This window comes from Echiichthys vipera, assembly GCF_963691815.1.
Source record: "Echiichthys vipera genome assembly, chromosome: 3".
In the NCBI taxonomy this organism is placed as follows: domain Eukaryota; kingdom Metazoa; phylum Chordata; class Actinopteri; order Perciformes; family Trachinidae; genus Echiichthys; species Echiichthys vipera.
The window spans coordinates 13,917,789-13,944,663 of NC_139828.1; the positions used below are offsets into that span (position 1 = coordinate 13,917,789).

A 26,875-nucleotide genomic window follows, 5' to 3' on the forward strand; every position below is an offset into this window, starting at 1 on the left:
CACTATTTATATACACCATTATACACCTGCATATTAAAACATTACAACATTGTATCCATTTGGCAATTATTAGCCCCATTAGGCGCTTCTTGTACCATCTATCCTCTGTTATTGATGAATTAATGACTGGATATGATCTCATCCAATGTGTTTTGACCTTAACCTCTCCCTCCACGTGGTTGGATTATATGTCCGTACTGATGGTCCTGCTCAACTGTGTGAGTCTGGGCATGTACAAGCCCGGAAAGGAGAAGACCTACAAACAAGAGGTTAGTGAGACCCCTGCACTCTTATAAATAGACAGTGAAATGTACATTTTGTACAGTGTCAATAACAAATAGTTTCAATACATTTGAAAATGTTCAAAATGCACACCATTTTCCCTCCCTAATAAAACAACCAACACTGTTGACCTAAGTTTCTGTCATTGCAGTGTGGCTATACAGCTGCGCCTCTAATCGTTTATTGGATACATGGTATATTGTGGTGTCAGACATGGTTGTCTAATTTTCAAACAGATTATATTTTTAACTAGAAGACTAAAGTTCATGTTCAATTTGAGTTTCCCTCCACTGCTCTAACATTTATTTTAATATTTACACTTTTTTGCTCTGAAAAACCTGCTTAATTCTAACACAAAAGGCTAATGATATAATGACATACACAATGCATTCACTGTGTCTCTCTATTAATGAGTACACATAATAGTACCTTTGCCACTTAGCATTAGCGTTTTTGGGTTGTTACTGTAGTAGCTTATTCCCAGTTTGCATGGACTGTGTAGGAGTACGGAGTGTGGACCAGCAGCTGTACTGTCATTGCACATGCATTATACACATGCCTTATGTATGCGTATAAGTCATGTTTGTGTATTTCTGTGTCTTCCTGTGTGTGTGCATGTCTATGTGGGTATTATGTTTAACTTTATGTTTGTATTTTATGGTATACGGCCAGGTAATGGACACCATTGTCTTTGCATACTTTTTGATGGAAATGCTCATCAAAATGGTGGCCCTAGGAGTCTTTGGCTATGAAGGGAGTTACCTCAGGAACAGATGGAGCAAGCTGGACTGCTTCATCAACTGTGGAGAGTTAGTATCCCACAAGTCTTTTTGCTCATGCTGGAAAATTGTTCTCTTTTCTCTTTTGTCTGCTTTGACAACAGCTGTCTCCATAGGGAAACATCAGATTTAATGTCTCAGTTGCTCTTGTGTTAGAAGAAAACATATATAATCATGCACTCACAAACACAGCAGGGCTCTTAGTTTCAAATCAAAACAAACCAAAGAAAAAAAAGTCTGGACAGCTTTGCACAGACTTTTTTAATCATCCGCCTTTCTCCGCTTCAGTATTCAGTATATGGACTTTTTTTTTTAATCAAAGAACACAAAATAATGAAACCATTCTCCTTGTTTCTGTCTGCAACTTTCCCTTCAGAGTGTTGGATTTTTTTATGGATTTATTTGGCATCCACTTGGCGTTCTGTCAAGTGCTCGGGCCGCTGCGACTGATCAGCAGAGTAACAGGTATGTTGGCATGGTTACATTTTTGTTAATTTTCCAAACACACCTACAGTAAGTGATAAATGTAGTCATGTTAATATTGTCGATGACTATATGAGTGAAGGATCGACTCAATGGATGTGGGTCGTTGTAATAAACCTCCCAAAGCAGTCTGCTTCTTTCCCCTAAAAACCAAAACCATACTTAAAGGGACCCAAGAAGGTCAACTATTTGTCATGTTTATTAACTGTAAATGTATGCATATGCGTGTGTGTGTGTGTGTATGTGTGTGTGTGATAAAGTTTTAGACATAATAACTTCTGACAGCGTCTTTTTATGTTCATCTGTGCAGGAATGCGAGGCGTGGTGACAGTACTCTTCGGCACTGTGCCCATGCTTGTAAATGTTCTCGTCCTCTACATGTTTGTCATCCACATCTTCGCCGTCATGGGAGTCCAGTTGTGGGGGGGTCAGCTGCGCAACCGCTGCTTTCTTGGAGAGGACATTCCCAAGTAAGGAAATTGCTAGGTCTGCTTTTCCACTTTTGGCATTTTTTCCTTGTCTTTCTGGGCTGTACTAACAATTACCAATTATCAATTAATCTTCAGATTATTTTCTTGATTTACTGATTATAGTTTTGGTCCAAAAAAAAGTGACATCTTCCGATAGCTTGTTTTAGCTGACAAAGTAATAATAAATAAAGTAATATATAACATATATAAAAATATATGTGTAAGACAATAACTCCCTTTTGCAGATTAAAGCATAAAATAATAATAATTGTTATTTAACATGATGATGCATTTAAGCAACAGCTCGCGGCAGGCACTGGGTATGTTTGGATTATGTCACAGGTTAGGAGCGTTTTTCACAATATATCACACACCCTGTCTTTAGGACATTAGGTTTTGGTGTTTGCATATTAAACAGTAAATACGTATATGTCACTTAAATATAAACTTTCTTCCCTCTTACTCAACACACTGCACCAAAAACTCTCTTCCCTCTTTTTCAACACACTGCACCAAAAAACCTGTCATGAGAAATCTTAAAGCTATGTCATGATCTATATGACTATATATTTATAGTGTGTATTAATTATTGTGTATATACTACCATTATGTTTTCTATTTAGAGAGTACAACGTGTCCTTAAATCCATTCTTCTTGACCAAGTTCGGTGAAAGAATCCCATTTATCTGTTCACCTGACGGAAAGAGTGGGATGCGGCGCTGCCATGATGTGCCACCCTACAAGGAGAACAACAAGACCTGCTCATTGGCTGCTAATGATTTAGCTGGGAAATGGTTAGCCCCTACAGCGGCTGGGGCCAGTGCTGACACCTGTGTCAACTGGAACCAGTACTATAATGTCTGTCGAGCTGGGGACCTTAACCCTCACAAGGGAGCTATCAATTTTGATAACATTGGCTACGCCTGGATAACCATATTCCAGGTAAGAATCGTCGTTCGATCTATCTATCTATCTATCTATCTATCTATCTATCTATCTATCTATCCATCTATCTATCTATCTATCTATCTAGCTATCTATCTATCTGTCTGTCTGTCTGTCTGTCTGTCTGCCTGCCTGCCTGCCTGCCTGCCTATCTATCTATGTATCCATCTATCTATCTATCTATCTATCTATCTATCTATCTATCTATCTATCTATCTATCTATCTATCTATCTATCTATCTATCTATCTATCTATATATCTATCTATCTATCTATCTGTCTGTCTGTCTATCCATCTATCTATCTATCTATCTATCTATCTATCTATCTATCTATCTATCTATCTATCTATCTATCTATCTATCTATCTATCGATCTATCTATCTATCTGTTTGTCTGTCTACCATGTTGTTACCTAAGAGCTTATATAAATGTTATCACTCTCTGTCTCTCTCTATCTCCAGGTTGTCACTCTGGAAGGATGGTCAGAGATCATGTTTTTTGTTATGGATGCTCATTCCTTTGGGAGTTTATTATTTTTCATACTCGTCACAGTTGTGAGTAGCCACTTGCCTTTGTTTTAGTTACCAACCATTGTATTTCCCCCTGTTCAAACTCGAAATTATGATTGTCTGTAAAGCTGGAAACTGAAAACTACACTGAAACTGTGTGAGAAGAAAAAGCCAACTGTTAACTGCAGTTATGCTCAACAGCAGTTTGGAGTTAGGTCCTACATTCTTGTACATGCTCTAATGTAGAAAAAACAAATAAAAGGTAGACATAATCACCCTGAACTTATCAGCGTGGGCAGGGCCATTTAGTTCCAGACTAACAATTGACTTTGAAATATAAATGTCTAATGATCTCATTTACAGAATTTTGATTTGTGTTGCCCCTGAAACAGAGTTACTGTTAACACTTGAGCTGCAAAATCATTTCTTTGTTCAGGCTAAATAGAATTGAGGGTGTAATTTTAAATTACAGGTGCAGTTTCTTTTTACTTCCCCAAACAGATGGGCTCCTTTATCATGATGAACGTGTGCGCAGTCGTCATTGCCACCCAGTTCTCAGACAACATGAAACAGGAGACGGGAGAGCCGAGTGCTGCTGCTGTGGCTTTCAGAAAGATCCGTCACAAGTTAACCTGCTGGCTGCAGAGGGACTTCCATAGGTCAGTCACTGTATAAGCTCTCTCTATATATATATGTATGTGTATATATATCAAGGAAGTCTGAAAAAGTAGCACTTAAAACACTTTGTTGAGGTTTGCAGACCGTCCGACCCATTATTCCCTCATTCTCAGGATGAAAGTAGATATAGCTACGTTCTTATGTTATATTCTTAATGGAATACTTACTACCTTCAAAATCACCCCATATTACCACGAAGCCTTGAAAAAAATATATTTTGTTGCATTCCTCCGCGTGATTGAAGAACGCAGAATTTAAGCATCAAGGGCTGCCTTACATGAATCCCTTCGATTCTTTTATCTGTTTTTGGAGTCTTCGTTCACCGTGGAGACATGTGAGAAAAGCAAAATTTTCTAAGAACATGGGGTGAGTAATTAATGTACAAATGATCACTTTTAGGGTGAAGTATTCCCTCAATAGTAGCCTACTCGTTTAGTTTCAGTCAAAGGTTGGAAGCATCCAGGTAGAGAAAATGTATTTATTTGAAGTTAAACATGCCTTTAGATCTTCTCTGATATCATGGGGTCTCCTATCAAAAGTATTGTTTCAGGAGAAAGGTTGACATTGACATCAATCTTGAATATGCCTCTTTAGTTCAACATACTTGCTGGTCTTCCGGTGTCTGTTTCTTAAGCATTTTATAGATTATGTTGGTACAACTAAATGTGTTATGTCCTGAGCATGACATAGTTGAGTTTACATTAGTTAAATGGTGTTTCTCAGAATTCCCAAGAGATGCATTTAAAAACTTAAACTTTATTTATTTAAAAGGCACTGTTTGCTCACTACACCACTTTATCTTTACTTAGAAAATAGTTGTTTGCTGCTGTATATGCTCTGAATGTCGAGTACTGCTCCTTTAAGATGAAAAATGCTAAACTGAAAATGTAGAACCCAAGGTTTCTTTTTAAGCGAATGAACCTAAACAAACATTACCTGAACATAACGTTATGTCTTCATTTAACCTTAACATTTACTTTCATTCATATCCTTTTACCAGTAAATGTCGTAAAAAGGTGCACCCTTCTGACAGCACCAGGAATATCAATTCTTCAGTGGTGAGAACTGTCAACACATTTCTGCAGTACTGCCAGCAGCAGCAGCAGCAGCAGCATTGTTTTCTCACTTACATGACTCCTTTATCTTTCAGGTCTGGAGACCATTAATGAGACTAATAAGGAGGATTGTCGAAAGTAAACATTTCGACCGAGTGATCATGTTTACTGTTTTACTCAGTATTCTCACCATTGCCATAGAGCATCACAAGCAGGTGAGGACTAAAGTTTTCTGTCGACTCCAAGCTTCTGTGAGTTTCAGGTGTGTGTGCTGGTTTGATGAGAGTATTTTGTTATGCTGGGAATGAAGAAAGAGGCTTTCCAAATTCTGTCCCTATCTATCAACATGAAGAACCCTAAAGGGAATAATAAGTGAAATGTTTACTACTATTTCTCTTACCCTCCTCAATTTCTTCTTGCTTGCTCTTCCTCTTATTGCATTTTCTCTTTTTTTCTTGTCCTTCATCTGTATCTCTTTCTTGCGGTTTATTTCTTTCCATCCTCTCTTCCTACAGCCGAAGGAGTTGACTAGTATGTTGCAGATCAGCAACAACATCTTCACTTTTATATTTGTTGTGGAGATGTTCTTAAAGCTGCTAGCTTTGAAGTGGACATACTTTGTAGACCGAAACAACATCTTTGACTTTGCCATCGTTATCGTCAGGTAATATTATCCCATGCAGTCTGACTTTTTTTGCTTTGTCCTGTAATATGTGCCATCATTGAAATTCAAAGTATATCTCTATTTTCTTGATTGGGGTTCAACTCTTCTTTGAACCGCACATTGTTTTTTGACACACAAAACTTTTAAGGTATCGAGCAAAATGAATTGCTTCTGCCATGCGGGGGTGACACTGACTCAGCAATGTTGCACTAGTAACTAGTATTAGTTACAGACTAGATAGATAGATACTTTATTGATCCTGAGCAAAATGTAGGCATCCAGTAGCTCATATTACACATACAAAAATGCAAAAACATAGCAGTGAAGTGATATATTTTAGACACCAGAACTACTACAGAGAGCTGTCACTATAATGCAATGTCTACTAATGGAGGTAGTGCAGATAAAAGATGGTTAAAAGGTAAAAACTGTGCAAGACGATGATATGCTATAGACATATAACATATCAAGACAGATGGCAGTCCTCCATAGAGCTGAGTCTGTCTGTCGTTCCTGCCGGTTAAAGGGAAGGTATTCGTTGCCACCGTACTCTATGGAGGAATTGTTGGGTCTATGTAAATCATAAATAAGTCATGGAGTGTGGTCTATACCTACTCTGTAAAGTGCCCTGAGATAACTTATGTTATGATTTGGCACTGTAAATAAAATAAAATTGAATTGAATATACACTGAAGAGGTAATATATGAACATGTAAAAATGCAGATTGTGCATACAGCCAGCTAACATAGCTAATGACTTACTGACCTACTACGTAATAAGCACAATGTGACTTACGACCTCAAGATACATGGTTTCAGTCTTAGACAGAAGTTGCTGGCTGCGAATAAAAGTGTAATTTCTTGTTGTGTTTGCGGTTTTCAGTATGTGGGAGATAATTGCTAAAGGAGATGGCAGGTTGTCAGTTTTGCGTGCATTTCGTCTGCTGCGGTTTGGGAGGCTGCTCCACTTCCTCCCTTACCTGAAGAGACAGCTGATAGTGCTGAAGAGGACCATGGCAGAGGCAGCCTCACTCTGCATGCTGCTGCTGTTTCTCACCTTCATTTTCAGGCACGTACACACACACAATACAATATATATGTACCATTACTATAATGATGATAAACCACGAAATGCATTTCAATTGTTGTAACTGAATTTTCTTGTTTCTCTGCAGTATAACAGGTATGCACCTTTTTGGTGATCAATTTAGCTTCCAGACGGATAACGGAGACACCATCACTGACCGAAAAAACTTTGACACCCTACTCTGGTCCATGGTCACTGTGTTCCAGGTTAGTTTTTATGGCTTCCTAATTTGTGCCATCATGGTTCTATTCCATCATTATGAAATGTGTGCCTCAATCACTATCTGTGCTTCTCTCTTTAATTAAATCTATCAACCCAGATTCTGACTCAGGAGGACTGGAATCTGGTGCTGTACAACGCCATGGCTGCTACCTCCCCTTGGGCCGCCCTCTACTTTGTTGCAGTCATTATTTTGGGAAAGCATGTTCTTCTCAATATACTTGTGGGAATAGTGGTTCAGAGCTTCCAGGATAAGGTAAGGACCTTTTAGTCACACCAAAGTATGGCACACTTGCACCAATGCCAAACTCTATTTCCTGTTATTCCAGCGCGAACCCGAACCAGACTCCTCTCTCTCTTCCTGTGGGTCGGACAGCTCCAACTCGACCCCTTCAGAGATGGATAACAACAACACAAATGTAAGTTGTTAGTGTTGAGATACTAGTTAGAGTTTACCCACTGTCCCACATAGACTGTTGCTCTATTTCATGTTGTTTCAGGGCCCCTCAACAACCAGCCGAAACTGTGGGCCCAGCACATCCTGTGCGGTGAACCCAGCCCCTGAAGCAGACTCTGCACCTTCAGATACCAACGTGGACAATGTAAGTTCCTAAAGGTGATAGTTAAAGAAGTCCGGTTTGAGACTGTGAGCTTTTCCACACAATAATGTTAAAGAAATTGACGCGTTCAAAACCACTTTGGTCTCATTCCCTCTATTCCGAGCAACATTTTGCAGGTGTACCACACCTCTTCAGTGTTGCTGATGGTCCTTTGAAGTATTTTGTTCATGTTTAAAATGAAGAGCGGCGTCTGATGTGTAACTATTTACCCCTGCAGAGATCTTTGAGCTTTATCCAGAAAGTGCTGTGCTGGTGCAAAGAGCACGAAGAGTGGTCATTCTACGTGTGGTCTCCACAGAACAGGTAAGTCTCATACACACATAAACACACACATACAAGCACAATTTCAGTATCAGCTTATTAATTTAAATTAAATTGTTGCATTTGGCTTTCTTTGTGTTTACAGAGTTGATCACTTTTGTTCGGACATGTTTCTTAGCGAGCTATTTACACATTAAGAAAGTCTTTAGTAAACTTGTTAGTAGCTATTTAGTCATTTAGACTTTACTAATTGCTACTGCTTACTTACTCCACCCACATCTCCCTATTAATTTTCTGCAATTGTATTATTTATGTCATCATCTGTACTGAAAATGTGATATAATAACAAAGAATTCAAGGTCATTTTATCTTGTTTCCCATCATACTTTCATACTTTGGTCGATATTATCGTGAAGCATTCTGGTGGTATCATAATGTCTTATATTTAACTTGGTGAACCCTGTGAGAACCATGTTGTAAATCATGGACACATTCGGATACATGTATATGTCCCTGAGTCCCTGAGACCAAGATGAGTCATCTGTCAATGTAGACAGAGAGAGACATAAAAATGCACCAAATGTTTTTTTGATTCATATTTTGCAAAAGATGCAAAAGATAACTGGAGGATTAGTACAGACACCCAGGATTTAAAATTTGAAAATGTATTTTATATTTCACTGTCCCTTTTATTTCCCTGGTTTTCTTCTTATTTTTTTAACCGACTGTAGCTTTTTTAATTCAAGTGTGTACATTTGTGTTCAGGTTCCGCATCTTTTGCCAGCGTGTGATCTCTCACAAGATGTTTGACCACACGATTCTGCTCTTCATTCTCCTGAGCTGTGTAACCATCGCCATGGAGAGGCCTAGCATTGACCCTAAAAGCACAGTAAGACATCTGCAGGATAACCTATGAACAATAACTGTTAATCTAGGAGGGAGGCACAGTAAACCCTCACACAACCATATCCAATCGGACACACACAAGCATCGCACAATAATAATAATAATAATAGAAAGATACACACACACACACACACACACATACTGCACGTGTCCACATAGTATAATAATACTACTGTACGTGTAATGTCTGATAAGAAATGGTAAACACACACGCTTGTTTTGCATTTCATAGAACAAATGATTACGTGTTATAGAAATGATAGAAAACAGGCGCATTACAAATTAATCTCACTCTGCCCTTTAGGAGCGATGGATCCTGAATATGTCCCGTTACATATTCTCTGCTGTCTTTCTGGTAGAGATGCTTTTCAAGGTAAACACAAAGGGTTTTCGTTACTGTGAAATGGCATTCATTAAACTAAAATTTTTTCTGAAAGACCTCTTTTCCACCTTAAAATCAGTTTTGGCGCTCAGATTTTGAGGAGTATTTAAAGAAAATCTATAATATTGGTTATAAAGTAGTAGTGTGAATTTATGTGTTGTTGCTGTGACAGGTTGTAGCTCTTGGTCTGCTGTTTGGGAAGGAGAGTTACTTCCGGTCGTCCTGGAATATGGTTGATGGTTTGTTGGTGATCCTGTCTTTAGTCCATATTGTTGTCTCTCTGGCCAGTTCTGGCAAAAACAACATGCTGAGCATCCTCAAAGTTTTGCGCCTGCTGCGCACTCTTCGCCCACTGAGGTACATCCTTTTTTTGTGTGTGTAAACAGGGAATATGTTTACTGATACCCTTGCATATGTGCATGTACTGTTTTTGTGTAAGCATCCTGCCTTATACTGAATATAACGTTTGGGTCAAACATCTGTTTGTGTGTCCCAGGGTGATCAAGCGAGCCCCGAAACTGAAGCTGGCTGTGGAAGCTCTGATTGCCTCAGTTAAACCCATCGGGAACATCGTTTTTATCTGCTGCACCTTTCTCTTTTTCTATGCCATTCTTGGGGTGCAGGTACCGTGGGAATGCACTGAAGCAGACACACACACACACACACACATATGTGCATGCTAACAAGTGGCCTGTGAGCATCTGATAAAGAGTACAGAGCTGCAGTAGGCTTTATAGAGCAGAGAGTTTGAAAAACAACAGACAGGACCTGATAGTATGCGTAACAGAAATTATTATATGCAGTGATACAGTAATACGGGAAATACAGTAATACAGTAATACGGTAGTATGCGATGACACAGTATGATGATACTGTACATTTCCAATACTTAATACGAAACTGTGGGAAATACGTAGAAATAAAAGCCAGCCTCTAATATATGCCTGCTTTAGATAAAAGCCTGTTGTCTTCTGCAGATAATGTAAATAAAGATCCTGGTCACTATTATATGAAAGCTTTCTTTTACTGTGACTGACAATCAAGCTATTGAAAACAAACAACATGACCTGTGGCTAACACTAAAAGTAAACACCTCTGTTGAGAATGTCCTTCTGTTATTCTTAGCATTGATAGTGATAGCTTTGATGCAATGCAAAATTAAAACAACACCACTGTCTTTGTCTTTATGTCACACAAACACTGAAGTTATTAAAAGGGAAGTTCCACTACTGTGTGGGTCAGGACACAAGAAACATCATCAACAAGTCTGACTGTCTGTCGGCCAACTATCGCTGGGTACGAAAGGAGTACAACTTTGACAGCCTGCCTCAGGTACAGACCCAGAGAGCGAGACAGGGAGAGGGATGCATCTTAAAATATAAGGACAGAGAAAATCACTGTGTGTTGACTTATCAGTTATTTCTATGTTTCCCATTTAGGCTCTGATGTCCTTGTTTGTAATGTACTCCAAGGATGGCTGGGTGAACATCATGTATGATGGGCTAGATGCTGTGGGAGTGGACCAGCAGGTAATTTTTCTGGCAATACGTCTGATTTATGTTTTCACACTGTTATGTACATGGGGAGGGAAAAGAGAAACGCATGGGTGGTTCTGCCTTCTTAAGACAGCAGTGTAATCGAGGTTTCCTTTATTTTTCCCCCCTTAAGGCCCCTACACATGATACACAGTAAAAACGCTTTGCCCCTGTCATTCCATTTATTTCTTCATGTTAGCGGCGCGCATCGCTCAGATCTGTGTCTCTGCCGCTTCGCTCAGAGTTCAAATCAGTTAAACTTTGACCTTGTTGCCGCTGACCTTCCTTTCAGAAGTGCAATTAAGTGCAGTTAATGAGATAGACGCTTTGAGTGTGACGTTTACGTTTACGAGAGCCACATCAAGCCGGTTAGAAAGATGGAGGAAAAAGTTTCCCAAAATATTTAACGTTACATTAAAGTCGTATTACGATCTCGGAAGAAAAAGGTTGGAGGTTTATAAGCAGTCACACCAGGTTTGTGAATTGGCAGTTTAAAGTTGTTTTAATACTAACATTGATTTAGCAGTTTACTGGGTCCCTGCGTCCAACCTCGCGGTGAGCCCAGTGCAAAAATCTTATCACGTTAAGGCCCCTTTATGCTCAAGAAAATTAAATCTGAAGTCTCTTTTCTTCTCTTCTCTCAGCCTGTGACAAACCACAACGAATGGATGCTTGTTTTCTTCATCACCTTCATGATTATGAGCTTCGTTCTCCTCGACATGTTTATCGGTGTAATGGTGGAGACCTTCCACCACTGTCAGCTGGAGCAAAAAAGAGGAGAGGAAGAAGTATCGCAAGCCCAGGGCAGGGGTAAGGAGAATGGAGTGACTTGTTGTTAGTCTATTTTTCTGAGCATCGCTTTCCAAAGTGCAACCTGGTCTACACTAAGAGCTAGCATTCAGCACTTACCAACCGATCAAGGCAACTCCCCTGTTCTGCATGGTAAAATGACTGTTTTTGTCAATGGAGTCTGGTGGCCTTGAAAAGAGCATAGATAACAATTTCAATCCCCCGTCTTAAAGGGCTGTCTGACTGCGAGGTAAAATTTGTGTTCGCAGAGGTTTAGTGATACTGATTTGTGCAAACGAATTCAACCTCACAGCTGATGTGAACCAGTCAAACTGCTTCATTTGAGCAACCCGTTTTATAACTATATACATAGTTGAAGTTTCTGAGAATTAACTCAATGAAGCGAAGTACGAAAATTAAACACTAGCAGAGTTCTGCTTCCTACTATTCAGTCTGTCATCCGCAGGTCAACAAAAGCCTCTGCGTATTCTTTCTGATAGACTATATCACAGCACATGTACAAAACATCGATTAGTGCAGCTCTAAATATGTGTGCACATCTGAATATCAGCATCTGTGTGTTGGTGTGTGTGTGTGTGTGTGTGTGTGTGTGTGTGTGTGTGTGTGTGTGTGTGTGTGTGTGTGTGTGTGTGTGTGTGTGTGTGTGTGTGTGTGTGTGTGTAAAGACACGTGTGTTTCACAGCGTGAGCAGAGGCAGTATTACGAATACTACTCCCCCCTACGTCGGGCCATCCACACTCTGGCTACCAGCAACTTCCTGGACCTTTTCATGGCTTTCATAATTTTCATGAGCGTCTTGATGATGGCTTTCCAACACTATAATCAACCTCCGGTAAACACACACACACACACACACACACAAACACACAAAGACACATTGTGTCAGCACAACAGATTTGCAGATTTGCATCGACTCTGTGAGGGGATGGAAATAAACCTGTTTGTCACTGTGTGTTCAGTATATATCAAGGCTCACAGAGTATTCCTACTATGTGTTCACCGTCATCCTGATCATCGAAGTACTGCTGAAGCTCGTGGCGTTTGGCGTGCTGAGGTTCCTAAAAATCAGGTAACACACCAGAACGAGAAATAATTTAATTTCCGTCTTTGCTGATGCATATTGGTGTTGTCAGTGTCTAAAGTGTTGCATGACATTTTTTTGCACGTGTTTAGTTGGAATCTGCTGGACGTCGCTGTCGTCTTGATCTCCGTCATCAGTATTCTTTTCAACGAGAACACAATTCCCATTAATCCCAGCATCCTGAGAGTCTGTAGAGTACTCAGACTAGCACAAGGTATACAAACAAACACTCAACTAATGCCTAATGGTGTGTGTGTGTGTGTGTGTTAGTGTGTGTGTGTGTGTGTGTGTGTGTGTAGTTGTGTATTTATGTACAAAGCTATTTGTTAACTCATCTGTCTCTCTTCAGTGCTCAAGGCCAAAAAGATCAGAGTTCTGCTGAAAACCATCATCAAGACGCTGTCACAGGTACAATAAAACATTCATCATGTTTTTGTTTTGCACAGTGTTAAACTTACTCATACAGCATCTGCATTTGAGTTGATGGACATTTGAATGTTTGCCCACTCTATGGTTTACAGTTTGTGACCCTGAAGTATCTCTGTCTGTTTTCACATTTGAAACCCTACACCCATCAGATTTATTATTGAAATTGCACACTTATAGAGATTAAACAGCTGTACATCAGTAGAAATAGACCTCTGCTCATTTAATAGTTATTTTATAGTTCAACCCAGCAGATGGAGGAAGTGCTGAGTTTGCAGCCGCAGCAGCAAATTAACTCATAAAATGGGAGCAGAAGAGAAATCAAAATGCTCAAAACTATGACGTGCTTAAAAACAGTGGTCATTAGAAACTAGAGACCGCAGCAGTCACTATGCCAAATTGGCCCAATGGGGGGCAGTCTTGTATCTTGGATGATTTTCTGGTGAGGGGCTTAAAGTGTGTGGGGGCTTCAAACCTTGTGCTCGGACGACACCCATTTTAGAAACCAACCTTCATTTTTATGTCACCTGTAAAGGTTCGTGACTGTATCTTGCAAGATTTTGACGCTTGAAAAATCTGTTCACAGACAGACATACCTGGCAAAATATACAAAACCACACACACAAACACACACACACACACACAAGGTGAAAACAACACCAGCATCACTGTTGCGGCTGGTAATTAAGACCTGTGTGTAATGAATAAATGAATAAATAGTTCCATCTAGTCATGGTGCATAAAGCCTGTGGTTGATAACTGACGGTATCTACAGTACATTGTAGTGTTTGTTGTGATTTAATGTGCATTTTGATTCCAGGTTGGAAATATTTGTCTCCTCTTCATGTTCTTCTTCTTCGTCTACGCTGCGCTGGGAGTGGAGCTATTTGGCAGGCTCGGTCAGTCACACTACCAGCAGAGCACACACATGCATACAGGTTTACATACTGCAAAAATAAAACATCATGCCATGCCACACTATCAATATATATTATCACTTCAGAAAATACACACACTAAAATAAAACATCATGCCATGCCACACTATCAATATATATTACCACTTCAAAAAATACACACACTAAAATAAAACATAAAAAAAAAAATAAACTGTATGTGCTTGATTCGTAGTCCCTGAATCAAATACATATCTGATGGATTTTACTGATTGAAACCAAAATGTCCCTGAAATCATCGCCTGCATGCCTCTGCTTGTGTGCCTCTGTGTTAATCAGAATGCACAGAAGACTTACCGTGCTTGGGTTTACATCGCAACGCCAACTTCAGACACTTCGGGCTGGCCCTGCTCACGCTTTACCAAGTGTGCACCGGGGACAACTGGAGCGGGATTATGAAGGTATGCACACACATGCAGATGCACACAAGCTCTAGTCCATAATCATCTAACCCCTGAGAAAAGAAGAAACATCCAAAATCACTGAAATGGGATGATAAATAATCAACAGTTACAAGCACTGAATATGTAAAACCTTAAGGGTATCATCCCACTGATACCACGGCAACTTGCCATCAAAATGCCATATTTAATCAAATAAAACCTCTCATTTGTTAAGTGACGGGTGCATTAATTTAGAGCTGCAAACATCAGAGGTGTGATCCACACCTTCCAGCCAATGAGAGAGGGATCAAAGTGTTGATAGGATAACGTGCTGCGTTGTTAAAAAACGTTTAACGCGTTTTTTTATTCAGTGCAGAGAATGAGGTTATCTGATTTGAAGTCTTGTCCCCATTAAAGACACTTTGATACACAGACACTGGGATAGTCTCACTCATTCATTTTTCTGGGAAGTTTCTGGAAATAAATTAGTAGATTGTCTCTAATCACGGGAAGATGGACACGGTCATTAGTTGGTATACATCCAGGTGATTTATTTCAGTTAATTGCTTGCGTAACACAGAGAGTGTTTTAGTCCGAACACAGCCAGAAATAATTATTATGACCCATAAAATGAAGTGTTACAATAATGTTGTATCCTCACATGTAATATCAGGTAACAATTCTGTTCATTTTCTACATTAAAAATATTTTATATGTGCTCCTCTTTTACGTTTGTAATTGTCAGAGTGAACCGTCAAGATTTCACAGTGATAAAGATTTTGTCACGCAGGCTCCAGTCTGTGTGCCAGCCCCTCTTACCTTCTGAATCTTGCTCTGTGCTTCTCAAGGACGCGTTGAGGTGTAGTCCTGGTGATGAAGGCTGTTCCAGCTACCTGTCCTGGGTCTCTCCGCTCATCTTGTGCAGCTTTGTCGTTATGGCCCAGTTCGTACTGGTAAACCTGGTGGTGGCAGCCATAATGCAAGCTCTGGAAGACAGCAACGAGGTAGTTACAGCAAATGCACACACCAAGAAAGAGAACAAACACACTGTAGCCATTATTATAACAACTGTAAAGGTTTATTTTACTAATGTAATAGACTCCTTTAATCTGGCACTAATTAAATTATACATGAATTATTCCAACTAACTGTGGAACACAACAGATGAGCGAAACATTTGAAATGTAAAGTCAAGAACAAATGTATTCAACATATACGAAAAATACAATTTCTTATCATAAATGAATAATTAATTTAGTTTTAGTTGAGCTTTTGTTCCAGTGAATTCCCTCTTAAAATCAACACCAGCTTTTAGATCAAAACAAGTCACATAACTGTCCCAGAAACTACAACAAAAGAATCTCTAACATTAAAGTTCAGGGTAAATTTCAGGGTTTCTAGGAAGTGTTTTCAAATCTTTGCCACGAGGCTGAATCCTAAACTGCTAAAAAACAGTAACAGACTGTTGGGGGAGGAAACGTGACAAGAACAAAATAACAGTAATAATAATAAAATAAACTTTAACTTTGATTTCTGACTTTGAGATTGAAATACCAATGTAACAGAAGAATATTTTAATGTTTCAGAACAACCCTACTAACTTCTGTCTCCCCCCGGAGGAGGAAGAAGTGCTCGCGGCTGAGCGGGCCCTGCAGTCTCCAGAATCCATATCCAGATCCAACCACGGGGACGCTGAGGGATAACCAGAGAAATGCCAAACACAGAAATGATTTTCTTGTTTGTTTTTTATATATTGTATATATTATATATACATATGGTCCCTTTGATGGTCCTCGCTTAGATTTCAAAAGAATGATTTTAGAGATGTGTTAATGAGAGATTACTATTATTTTGATGAGATTGATATATTTATGTTAGTAGAATGATATCCAGTAATTTTCAACAGTAGTAAGTGTGAATGTGAATATTCCCTCTCTTGTTTCTCTTTCTCCTTTTTAGTACTTATATAAGCTGTACATATGTTCATTTTGACTTGTATGTTGTGAGAAGAATAAATAAATACACACTTAATTTACATAAAGTCAACTGTTTTGATTTTTTATAGTTGTTATATTTTAGTTATATAAGTTGTTGTATCTTAAGTTATTATAAATTGGCTTGATGCAGTATATTAGTTGATCCACATGGTCATAGTTGAAGTGTGAAAATGTCTTAGCCATTAAATAAGACGGATAGATGGTGCAGGGATGATCCTAAAGGACCCCAGGAACATCAGCGGTCAATAAATCGTGTTCTGACTGGAAAGCTGAGACTCGCCCGGATGTCTTCATGTGGGATGATAGTCTCTATTTGTAGTGTAAGACCATGTGTGAAACTTGGACCTCGCTGCATAAAATGAGCTGTTGTGACATCTAGGATAATCACAGCCTCATGAAACTTTACAACCATAAACTAGAGACCTGGAGCATTCAGAGGATGGGTGGCTTTTCCCTGGGTATATTGACAATTAAGGGGTTTCTGAGCAGTTTCCAGAACAGAGTGGTAAAAAAAAATGGTTCAATTTAGCAATGACTCTGTGAAACAAAACGCAAACCAAACAACAACCGATTGGACATAATTGAGATTAATAAGCCCTTATACACTCTTAACTTTCAAATGATGTTATCTTATTATGTCATCTTAATGCATTTGAGAAATCCCATCTGAGCCCCCCGCCTCCTTCTCACTCTCTCTCTGCGGGGACGGTGTGCGCAACTGCGTAACGGAGCGGAGTTTATTCCAAACACCACCCCATCACCCATGATGTCAAACTCAAATGTTCGTTGTTAATGCCTCAGTGTTGAAGCTCTTCACATACAGTAGAGACACCGTCACATTGAGCCATGGAGAAGTTTGTGCTTGTATTAATTTGCCTATTAGATGTTTTGATATGTTTTGGTACCGGTCAGCACCATTTACGCGCACGCGTCGGACCGTGGAGGCACCGGATTCAGTGGGAGAATAACGGTCAGGTTTACAGTTTACTGAGCACGGGGACTCAATATCGCTCACCTGCGCAGACCAGAAGACGCACTCAACTCTTATTGACAACTAAAAACAGTATCAACCGACTTCAGCCTCCTGTTGCGCTCAGCGGATCCGCCAGAACCAGACCTGGAGACCTTGAGAACTCTCAACAAAACGACCTCAGTCAAATTGAGGCATCGGTTCTTGGTGTTGATGCTGGTCAGTATTTACTCGCCTCGGGACGACCCGGGACACACAGTCAGTCTCCACCGCGCATCGCAACCACCGGAGAGACTGTGGCTGTGGGATACCGTTCACCACAGGCAGCCTCCAACGGCAGCGCTGCCGCTTTCACCACCATCCAGGAGTTCTCCGGTAGTGGAGTTCCGCGAGGAGGGCGGAGTACACCTGGAGATGGCGCGCAACAGGCCACTGTGTCACAGGTAGGATCACCGGACTTTACGCGCAGCCGAGGCGGAAGGATAAGCTCTGAATCAAGTGCCCGCTCACCTGCCACAGCTGGATGGGTCACCATGGCCGAGGATAGTGGCAACTCACGTCGCATCCCGCAGCAAACCAGTTTAGGAGACGCTCACAGTGCGCAAAGAGCGCACTCACTGACCAGAATCACTCCGGAGTCAAATGTTTCTCCCACAGAGCTGTCCAGTAACGCCGTAGAAATACACTTTCCTCGCCCAAGACCGGATACAACAAGGACTACGGACATGGGTGACCCACGGGACCCACACAATATTCATCACCGGAACTCAGTTTTCTATAATGTTTACCCACCGGACCGCAGAAACAGGATCACTGTGCGTCCTCCACCAGGACCGGGCTATGGCACCAGGTTCTTCCACAACGGTGAGACGGACAGGACACATAATTTATTTTGGCAGAATACAACAAGATGTTTCATAACTGATAACACCCTGGAATAAGAGTCTGAATAATCCAAACGCCCTGTGAAGCGCTGAGTGGAGCAGAGGCACAGATGACATGTGCTCATTTCCAAAAATTTAAATCCCATTTCTATTCTATAAATAAGGTTTTTAATAAGAGTGAGAGTTAATGACAAAAGGAAGATCTCCAGTGGGAGAGTCTCTGAGCAAAATAGAAATTAAATGTCTGATTGTTGGACTGGGAGTCATTAGTACTGTAGTTGGCGATGAGAGTATAACGTTTACCTGTCTCCATCCAAATATCTGCTGAAGTATGCTATTAAAGTATTTCACATCACATATATAATCAGAAACATTAAGATTTGCTCAATTTCCTTAATTTTCATATCAAATCAGCAGGTACAGAATATGTTTTACAGATGATATAGTCCAGGTAATGTTTTGATGATGTTTAAATTCATATTCAAATCACACCCAAAAGTTCATTCAGTGTTTTCTGCTCAAACTTACTGGAGAATATAATTGAAAAGTTTTCAGTAGAGAGATTAATTACAATCTCTTATTTTAAAGTTGTGTGTATGTTTTTGTTTTTTTCCTGCAGGTCTTCCAGACTTGGTTCCTGACCCTTATTACATCCAAGCTGCCTCTTACATCCAGAGAGTGCAGATGTATGCACTTCGCTGTGCTGCTGAAGAAAACTGTCTTTCGAGGTGCACTTATGTATTTGACATCTCATCTCATTAATATGCCAGTCACGTCAAGAAAAGTTAAATCAGTTAATTCATGAAGGTAGGAGTAGATTTAGAGTCTGTCTTGTATTGCCCTTTATCCTTGGCTGACACAGTGCACATGCTCTCAACTGTGTGATAAAATATTTCACTTTAAACACAAAAATCAATGGGATATAAACTTAAATCAATAATGATAACCATTAAAGGTTCCGCTGAGGTCGCCAGATTGGGATGCGTGTTGGCTTCAGTCCCATTTGGAAGCTACAGCTGAGTGAACGGCTGGACACAAACCTGGCAACCGCCCGAGATTCTCTCCTCTGATCTCAGCACCACTTTGCCAAGTAAAATAGGCTCTGAAGTGAGAGGCAAAGGGTTTCTGAGGTGAATGCAAAAACTACTGAGGCAAGACCAGCAACCAGCCTTGTCACACAGTAATGCACCGTTATGTAAACTTCATTGTGCAGTGAAGTGTGTGTAGAGGATAATGTGATGTAAAGATACCACCAACAGACAGGTGATACAACCCCATCTGTGCTCTCACTGATTAAGTGTCATTCCTGCTCATAGCAAAGACACTGGTGGTAAACTTTGGCTCCTGTTTTCTTTTCCTTTAGGTCTGCGGATCACCCGAGTGTGAGGGACCTGGACTACAGAGTGCTGCTGCGGTTCCCACAGCGGGTGAAGAACCAAGGAACAGCAGACTTCCTCCCAGTGAAGCCCAGACATGAGTGGGAATGGCACAGCTGTCACCAGTGAGCTCAGTGTTGTCTTTGACCTACCAGACTTTACTGAATCATACATTTGTATCAAAGCCCATTGTCGCCAATGTGATGAAAAAGAAGATCATGTAAGTTATTATAATGAGACAGCTTCTCCGAATGATGACTCTCAAAATAGTTATGTAGGCTAAATTTTGAGAAAGTTTCATTATAATGACTTACAGGATCTTTTTTTCTTCATTTACTGGTAGAAATGGGCTTCCGTACTTCAGTTTGGATAGTTTCAGTTTGTAATAGGAAATTATACAAAATGGAGTTCATATTTCACATTTTCTTCCACTTGTTATTACACATTATGCATTATTGTATTAGTTTTCTAGCTGCCATCATACTGGGGCGCTGTCTTCCATGGGTCTTAACCGAGCCCCCACCACAGCGACTTCCTGGTTGATCCAATGCAGAAGTGCAAAAAAATGCAGTTCTCTGAGTGTCCACTAGGAGAAGTTTGCACAATAGAGTAGTTTCTCCTTGACCCCCATGTTAAACAGGCCGTTTTCACAGCATAATTAAACCTTATTTAAGGCCTGGTATAAAAGAACATTCTAGTCTGTATGTTTAGGTCATATCTCCATGACAACACTGAGAGCAAATTCTTTTGGACCAGGCCAGTTTTTATTTTATCGGAGGTTAGCGTTTATGAATAATTAGGGGCATGGCCTCTTGAGTGACAGCTAGCCTCTGGCCCTCCCTTTTCCTCTGTGGTAAACGTCAACCAGATGGACGTATGTTCCTCCCCCCAACGTCACATACATGCACTTTTTTGGTCAGAGGAAATGAGGCGGATTCAATGTCTGACAAGATGGCGACTCCCATAGGCGAGTACGAATGATCAAGTTGAGAGAACGGACCTCAACGGAGAGGCTATGTCCATTTTTTAATACAGTCTATGGTCTTTACAGAGACTGTTGTAAAAACTGTAAGTGTAAAGAAATCAAAACTTTACTGTATACACCACATTCAGAAATATTAAAAGGACAATGCTGCATCAAGACTGCAGCTTCACTGATGATCACATTATACATCACGTCATTGGTTAACTCTTGTGTTTCTTTGGCAAGGTCTCATACTCTTCTCATTTTCAGACATTATTTTTCTCCTACTGTCTGTCTGAATATACCTGTATTCACCCTCTGTCTGAAACGCTCCGCCCAGAAGTCCTGACGGCTCGTTTAAAGGCTTTTTAAAGTTTCTGAATATGTCTCTGTGGAGTGTTTTGATACTTTCACAGTATTTATTTAGCACCTCAAACTGCTTTATTATCAAAAAAGACATGTAAAGGTCACTTTTTTATACAAAATGTGACCTATAAAACTGATGTAAACCTGCATTTAAACCAATAACACTAAAGAATAAATGCACTACTCCTCAGCAGCTGCGGCTCAGGAGGTAGAGCAGGTTTTCCAGTAACCGAAGCATTGGGTGTTCAGTCCACAACTCCTCTTGTCCACATGATGAGTCTTTCTACGCTGAATCCCAAATTGCTCCTGATGATCTCCCAAGGCATTAACCTGACAAGCTCACTGCCATCGGTGTGTCCTCACTTTATCTTTTCATTATTTTTTCGAACAATAAAAAAACAAGACTAACAACAAATGAACAGTAAACACATAAAAAAAAGAGACACAAATTCTCTTGAACAACATAAACACATAAAACATGTGTGTTGTAATAATACAACTGGTGAACAGCGAATGGAAACTTTCTCTATTTTATCATCAGCAGTTTGTTCAGTTCCTTGTTTGCTTCTGATGAATGTCTGATCAAACACTATTTAAGATGTGAGAAAATCAAAAACTGTTTTTAGGAACAAAAAGTGAAATGCTGTATCTTTCCATATGAATACGTTTTTCTAATTATCATCAGCAGCAGACTGAGACAACAGACATGGACATTTCTACAACACATTTGCAGTGAAGCTCTCATTATGATCCGGTGTATCTCTATCTGCAGGCATTACCACAGCATGGAGGCCTTTAGTAACTATGACTTGCTGGACGTCTCTACTGGACAGAAGGTCGCAGAGGGACACAAGGCCAGTTTCTGTCTGGAGGACACGTCCTGTGATCCGGGCGTACGGCGACGCTTTGCCTGCACTGCTCACACACAGGTTGGTCTTCCTGGTCAATGATTTATCTATTTTTGTATTGATATGTCCTTCCATTATTGTGTTCATTGAATTGATGAACTATTTTCCTTCAGCCGGGAGTGATGTTAAAGTAAGGTTTGGATTTTTCTCAGGGGCTCGGTCCTGGGTGCTACGACACGTATCACGCCAATATCGACTGCCAGTGGATCGACATCACTGATGTACCTCCTGGAAACTACATACTCAAGGTGGGAGTGCACTGCTTTATGAAACAGGACAATAAATGATAATTGCAACACAGCAACAGCTGATTTCATATAACTGGAACATTCTGCTGTTTTTCAGGTGACAGTGAACCCCTCTCAGCTGGTTCAGGAGTCAGATTTCTCCAACAATGAGGTGCGCTGCGACATCAGGTACACAGGAAGCTACGTCCAGGCGAGAAACTGCAGGATCACTGTGTAAGTTATGTTCTCACTCCTTATAGCTGAGAGCAGAGGTGAAAAAGAAGATCTCATCACTGATGCCTATTCTTTGTTCTCACAGAAGCTGACCTGACTGAAGACAAACATTTGCTCACAGAAACTTGTCCTTCTTGCTCTGTTATGCAGTTGTTTTACTTTAAAATGTTTTCCAATCTGTTCGTATTTATGTCACATGTCATATATTGTAGCTACAGCCAGGCTGTAGATGTTAACTTATGTTATGTGTGTATGTTATGTATTTTAAAGCAATGCAAACCTTTACTGTCAGCTGTATCCATGGGTGCAAATCCCAGGAGGGGAAAACGTCCCTCCCAATAAAAACATGAAAGTAGCAGAGGACTTTTATTTTGAAGGCGACTCAGAGACACAACAATGCCTTTGGCAAAGTTTGGGGCAGTATTCACCCTCAAAAGTTTTAAATCTGCCATTAAACGTAAAGAAGTGATGCTGAGTGAGCAAACTAGAGTGGGAATCATAACTAAAAGGCCAAGTTCTAGCCGCGTTCTACAGCAGCGTATTGGGGCCACTGTTAATGAAATAACAGAATAGGTTGTTTTGAGTCATATTTTTATACTTTTATATTTTAAATTGTCACCTGGTGTCTTCCTTTACATAAATAAAACATTTCCACCATAAATTACTGCACACAAATCTGGAAATTAAGTGTTTGACACTAAAAATGTTTTGGGGGTGGACCCTTGGACCCCCTGCTTAATATCTGCACCCTTGGCTGTATCTGTGCAGGAAACTTGAAGAAAGCACGTTAGCGTGATCCGGAAATATATTCTTTACATTCTTAAATAATCTTAAATCCCCCTCCACTCAAAAATATGTTTTTCTTCTCGTTCCTTCAGCCGGATGTTTGAGCTCCAGCTCTGCAGAATGATACAAAGTTTGACATTAATCTGCTGAAAAGGGAAAGTTTTTCTGTGTCCACTCAAAATCTGATTTGATTGCTCCAAGCAGACTATTTGTATTTAATATATATATTTTATATTTTAACTATATTATATATATATTATATTATATACAATATTTCAAATATATTATATATTTGCCTGAATAAATATCCAGAGTTGATCTTTAAGAAAACTAAGTTAATTCAGCCGTGCTGTACAGTATGACTGAATTGGTGTTGTTTTTAAGTAAACATTGGTGCTTTTCTCTCCTGATATATATTAAAATTGTGTCTTGTGAGAGAAAAGGATCCTCACCCTAACTTTCACCACTTTTGTATGGGAGTGAAAGACTTATACAGCAAGTACTGTTCAGAAAAACCAAAGAATAACGTGGATGATTGTGTGCCGTTTTACTCTTGTGGACGTGTTTAGTCTGTTCTTTGTTTGATTATTTGAAAGGTGGTCTGATTTTTTTTCCATTTTATAATAAAGTCCCTTTTTAAAACAAAGGTACCATTGCAGACTGACAGCTTACTAAGAAATCTAAAATCTACTAATGGGATAATTTGAACCAATATTTGACAACATGAAGTCATTCCACTGCCCATTTCCCATCAACAGCAGCTAACACAAGCTGGGGCCCATTAGAGTGAGTTGTGGTACATTACTTAAATGCTTTTGGAATAACACACCTCAGAGAAATACCCAAAACGATTCCACTTAGCTCGTTGACGTCTCTCGGAAATGGCAAAAGACACCAAGCGTCACACCACAAGCCTGTTGTTGCGTGTTTGCCATGTTGTGTTACAGCAGATGAGTGGTTGAGAAAACATTTAGTCACCTGAAAATAACTTGAGGTGTCTGGAAACACTCTGTTTACACTTTGTCACCGGATTTATTAGACGTGCTGTCTGACTGGGACGTGGAAATTAATAAACACTCACCACAACTATTTTTTAACCCAATTAATAATAATAATTGCTGTTTTTTCCCCCAACAGTGGTCTCCTTGATGCCCAGCATAAATATGTTGCTTCATAGCCTTGTAATGTTAAATATAGAGTGTGAAGGTGAAAGATTTTGAAGGCTTATGGGGGTCCTCAAAATATGGATGATGTCAACTTTCTCTGTGATGCCTTGATGAAAGAGGGAAACACTTTCAGGATGTTTATGAGATGAATATGCAGGTCATGGGATGTATTTTCTCTACTGCTCTGCAGCATCTAGAGCAGCTCCCTCACAGACTCACTCACACAGCCTGTTTTATGGCAACATCAGGGCCACAGCAGGTCACCGGCTTCTCTACTCCATCTCACGGTAATGGGGTGTCTCAGATGCTGTGCATGTTAGTCCTTGTTATTTCACACTTTGCAAGTTAAACCTGCATTAACATCAGTCAGTGCTGACACACACAGTGGAGAAGGATGTATTCAGATTGTTTATTTAAAGAGATATTTGGCTGATTATAATCCAGCTTTGTGTCATGGCAGTGTGTGTAAACGAACGGTGTTTGACTTCCCTCTGTGGCCGCAGCCAGACTGTTCTCATCCTCTGTTTGAACATTCATCTACGAAAAGAAATGCAATGCAATTTGTGTGTAATCCAAGTATTTATTACTGTAGAAATGATGTCCAGAGCAAAGGAGGAAATTAGGTGAAGTACTATAAGACTGCTAAACTCTGCGTAGGAGGGTCGGGATGATGAACAGATCCCAAAACACAGGTGTTTGTGTCCTGGAAGTATTAAGCCCAACCACGACGTAAATTCAAATCCTATCCAAGAAGTTTTGATGCCTAAACATCACTGTTCACTTCCGGTTGCCATTTCATGGCGTTACACACATGTCATATTTTGTAAGATATTATTCGAATTGTTGTGCTGTGTTAATTAAAAGTACTAACACAATGTTGGTGTAAAAATTCTTGGTTAGAAGTAAAAGTCCTGTGACTAATACGACTAAGAATGATACAATAAGACACATTTCACAGTGGTAGCTGGTTGAGGTGGAGCTAATTGAACTATTTTATATAATGGAAAATTCAGAACCCTGTAATAGTATAATGTGTGAACTCTGGCTGCGTTTATTGTTTTTTGTTTCACTGCGGTTTTCTAAATATATCAGCATGACCACCGTTACTGTCCAACTGCATGTTAAATGACTTGGATCAGGAGGTCTGTCAGAGCATGACTTACACTGATGTTTAATGAAGTCTAATGTGTTCTCTTCTTTTACAAAAATAAATGTAATTTTTATTATAACTTGATTCAGATTCCGAGCTGGTCCTTGTGTTACGAGTTTTCCTAACAGTGTCCAGGGGCTCCCAACCTAAAGGTCGAGTCGGGAACCTTAAAAGAGTCCCGAGATAAATCTTTGGGGTTATGAGATGATTAACGATGGGGGGAAGAGACACAACAAAGTTCTGCTACAAAAATGTGTATTCATCTTTTAGACATTTCTCTTTTCTGTTTGGTGAGTGATTCGATAATTTCATTCCTCTAACAGATATTAATCTGAGAAGTTTGGAGAGGGAATCCTTCTTACAACTCATAAACATCTATAACACGAGACCAGACATTGCTTTTTTGTGTCAAAGTCAAAAAGTTTGGGAGCATTTTTTAAAAATCTAGTATTTTATCAGGTAATCATTTATGTTCTGTAGGTAAAATAAGAATCTGAAAAGGGACCAGCAGTAACAACGGTATGTCTTTTAAAACTACTTAAGTTGCCTTCAGTGTTTGAGTAACTGCACTTGGTAATTTTTCCACTGCTGTGAAGATAAATGTACAGGATGCAAAAGATGGGAAAATCTATGTGCACGTGCCGCTTATATCCACATCACACTGGACTTCCACCTATTTTATAATCCCAGATTTCACTCGTCCTCCTACCCAAACTTGGCCTCTCTGTGGAGCCCACACCATCTTTGGTCAGAGAGCCGTCGAGGTGATCCACTGATGTGAATATGAGTGTGACAGAGGGTCAGGGCAGCTCCAGGTGCTGTTTGCTCAGGGCAGACCGACGTGCTAAGCCTACAGGGTGTGCAGGATGGGCAGAGCTGCCGGTCGCCCCTACCTGCCCCCGCTGGAGATGGCGGGGAGGAGAGAAATTCCACAGATCCGCAGACGGCCAGGAAAACCTGACTGCAAACTGCTGACATCAGCAGCACCACGGCTAAACCATTCTTATCACGGGATGAAGGTCTGTGAGGCCGCCTGTCTGAGACTCCCGGTCAACAAGTGTCAGAGCCAACAGGCGAGACTGCAGTGACACTGCTCAGCAGTCAGTACAACACTGACCCCGTCAACCTTTATGCTTCTTAATATTCTTTTTCTCATTCAGCAGAACTTCCACATCTCTGAGGGTTAATGAAATGTACAGCTTATACCACCTGAAGATGAGTTCATCACCTGCTGAAGAGTCTGTGGGAGTGAAGGGATTAATCTAACTCTGACAGTGTAATCATCGACACCGTGTCAGTGTTCATAAATCATCA

At 40.1% G+C, this 26,875-nt stretch overlaps 2 protein-coding genes across 2 annotated transcripts; both read left to right on the top strand.

The window, feature by feature from the left end:
• Positions 1 to 200: 200 nt before the first annotated feature.
• LOC310945026 (voltage-dependent T-type calcium channel subunit alpha-1I-like) lies at positions 201 to 16,236 on the top strand (the record flags this gene model as incomplete). Its single annotated transcript, XM_083910966.1, has 29 exons — positions 201 to 269; positions 955 to 1,091; positions 1,438 to 1,526; positions 1,855 to 2,014; positions 2,638 to 2,956; positions 3,973 to 4,130; positions 5,150 to 5,207; positions 5,300 to 5,419; positions 5,720 to 5,868; positions 6,752 to 6,937; positions 7,044 to 7,161; positions 7,275 to 7,430; positions 7,504 to 7,593; positions 7,675 to 7,776; positions 8,012 to 8,097; positions 8,821 to 8,944; positions 9,266 to 9,334; positions 9,516 to 9,700; positions 9,840 to 9,966; positions 10,550 to 10,675; positions 10,783 to 10,872; positions 11,523 to 11,702; positions 12,648 to 12,757; positions 12,862 to 12,983; positions 13,119 to 13,177; positions 14,016 to 14,094; positions 14,430 to 14,551; positions 15,382 to 15,537; positions 16,120 to 16,236. The coding sequence occupies 29 exons, from the start codon at positions 201 to 203 to the stop codon at positions 16,234 to 16,236; spliced, it is 3,663 nt and encodes a 1,220-aa protein (XP_083767092.1).
• A 1,140-nt stretch (positions 16,237 to 17,376) lies between these two features.
• Positions 17,377 to 22,587, top strand: loxl5a (lysyl oxidase-like 5a; the record flags this gene model as incomplete). The annotated part of the gene is made up of 7 exons (XM_083940112.1): positions 17,377 to 18,364; positions 19,004 to 19,112; positions 19,748 to 19,885; positions 21,863 to 22,019; positions 22,151 to 22,246; positions 22,344 to 22,459; positions 22,545 to 22,587. The coding sequence occupies 7 exons, from the start codon at positions 17,377 to 17,379 to the stop codon at positions 22,549 to 22,551; spliced, it is 1,611 nt and encodes a 536-aa protein (XP_083796238.1). The 3' UTR covers positions 22,552 to 22,587.
• Between the last annotated feature and the right edge of the window lie 4,288 nt (positions 22,588 to 26,875).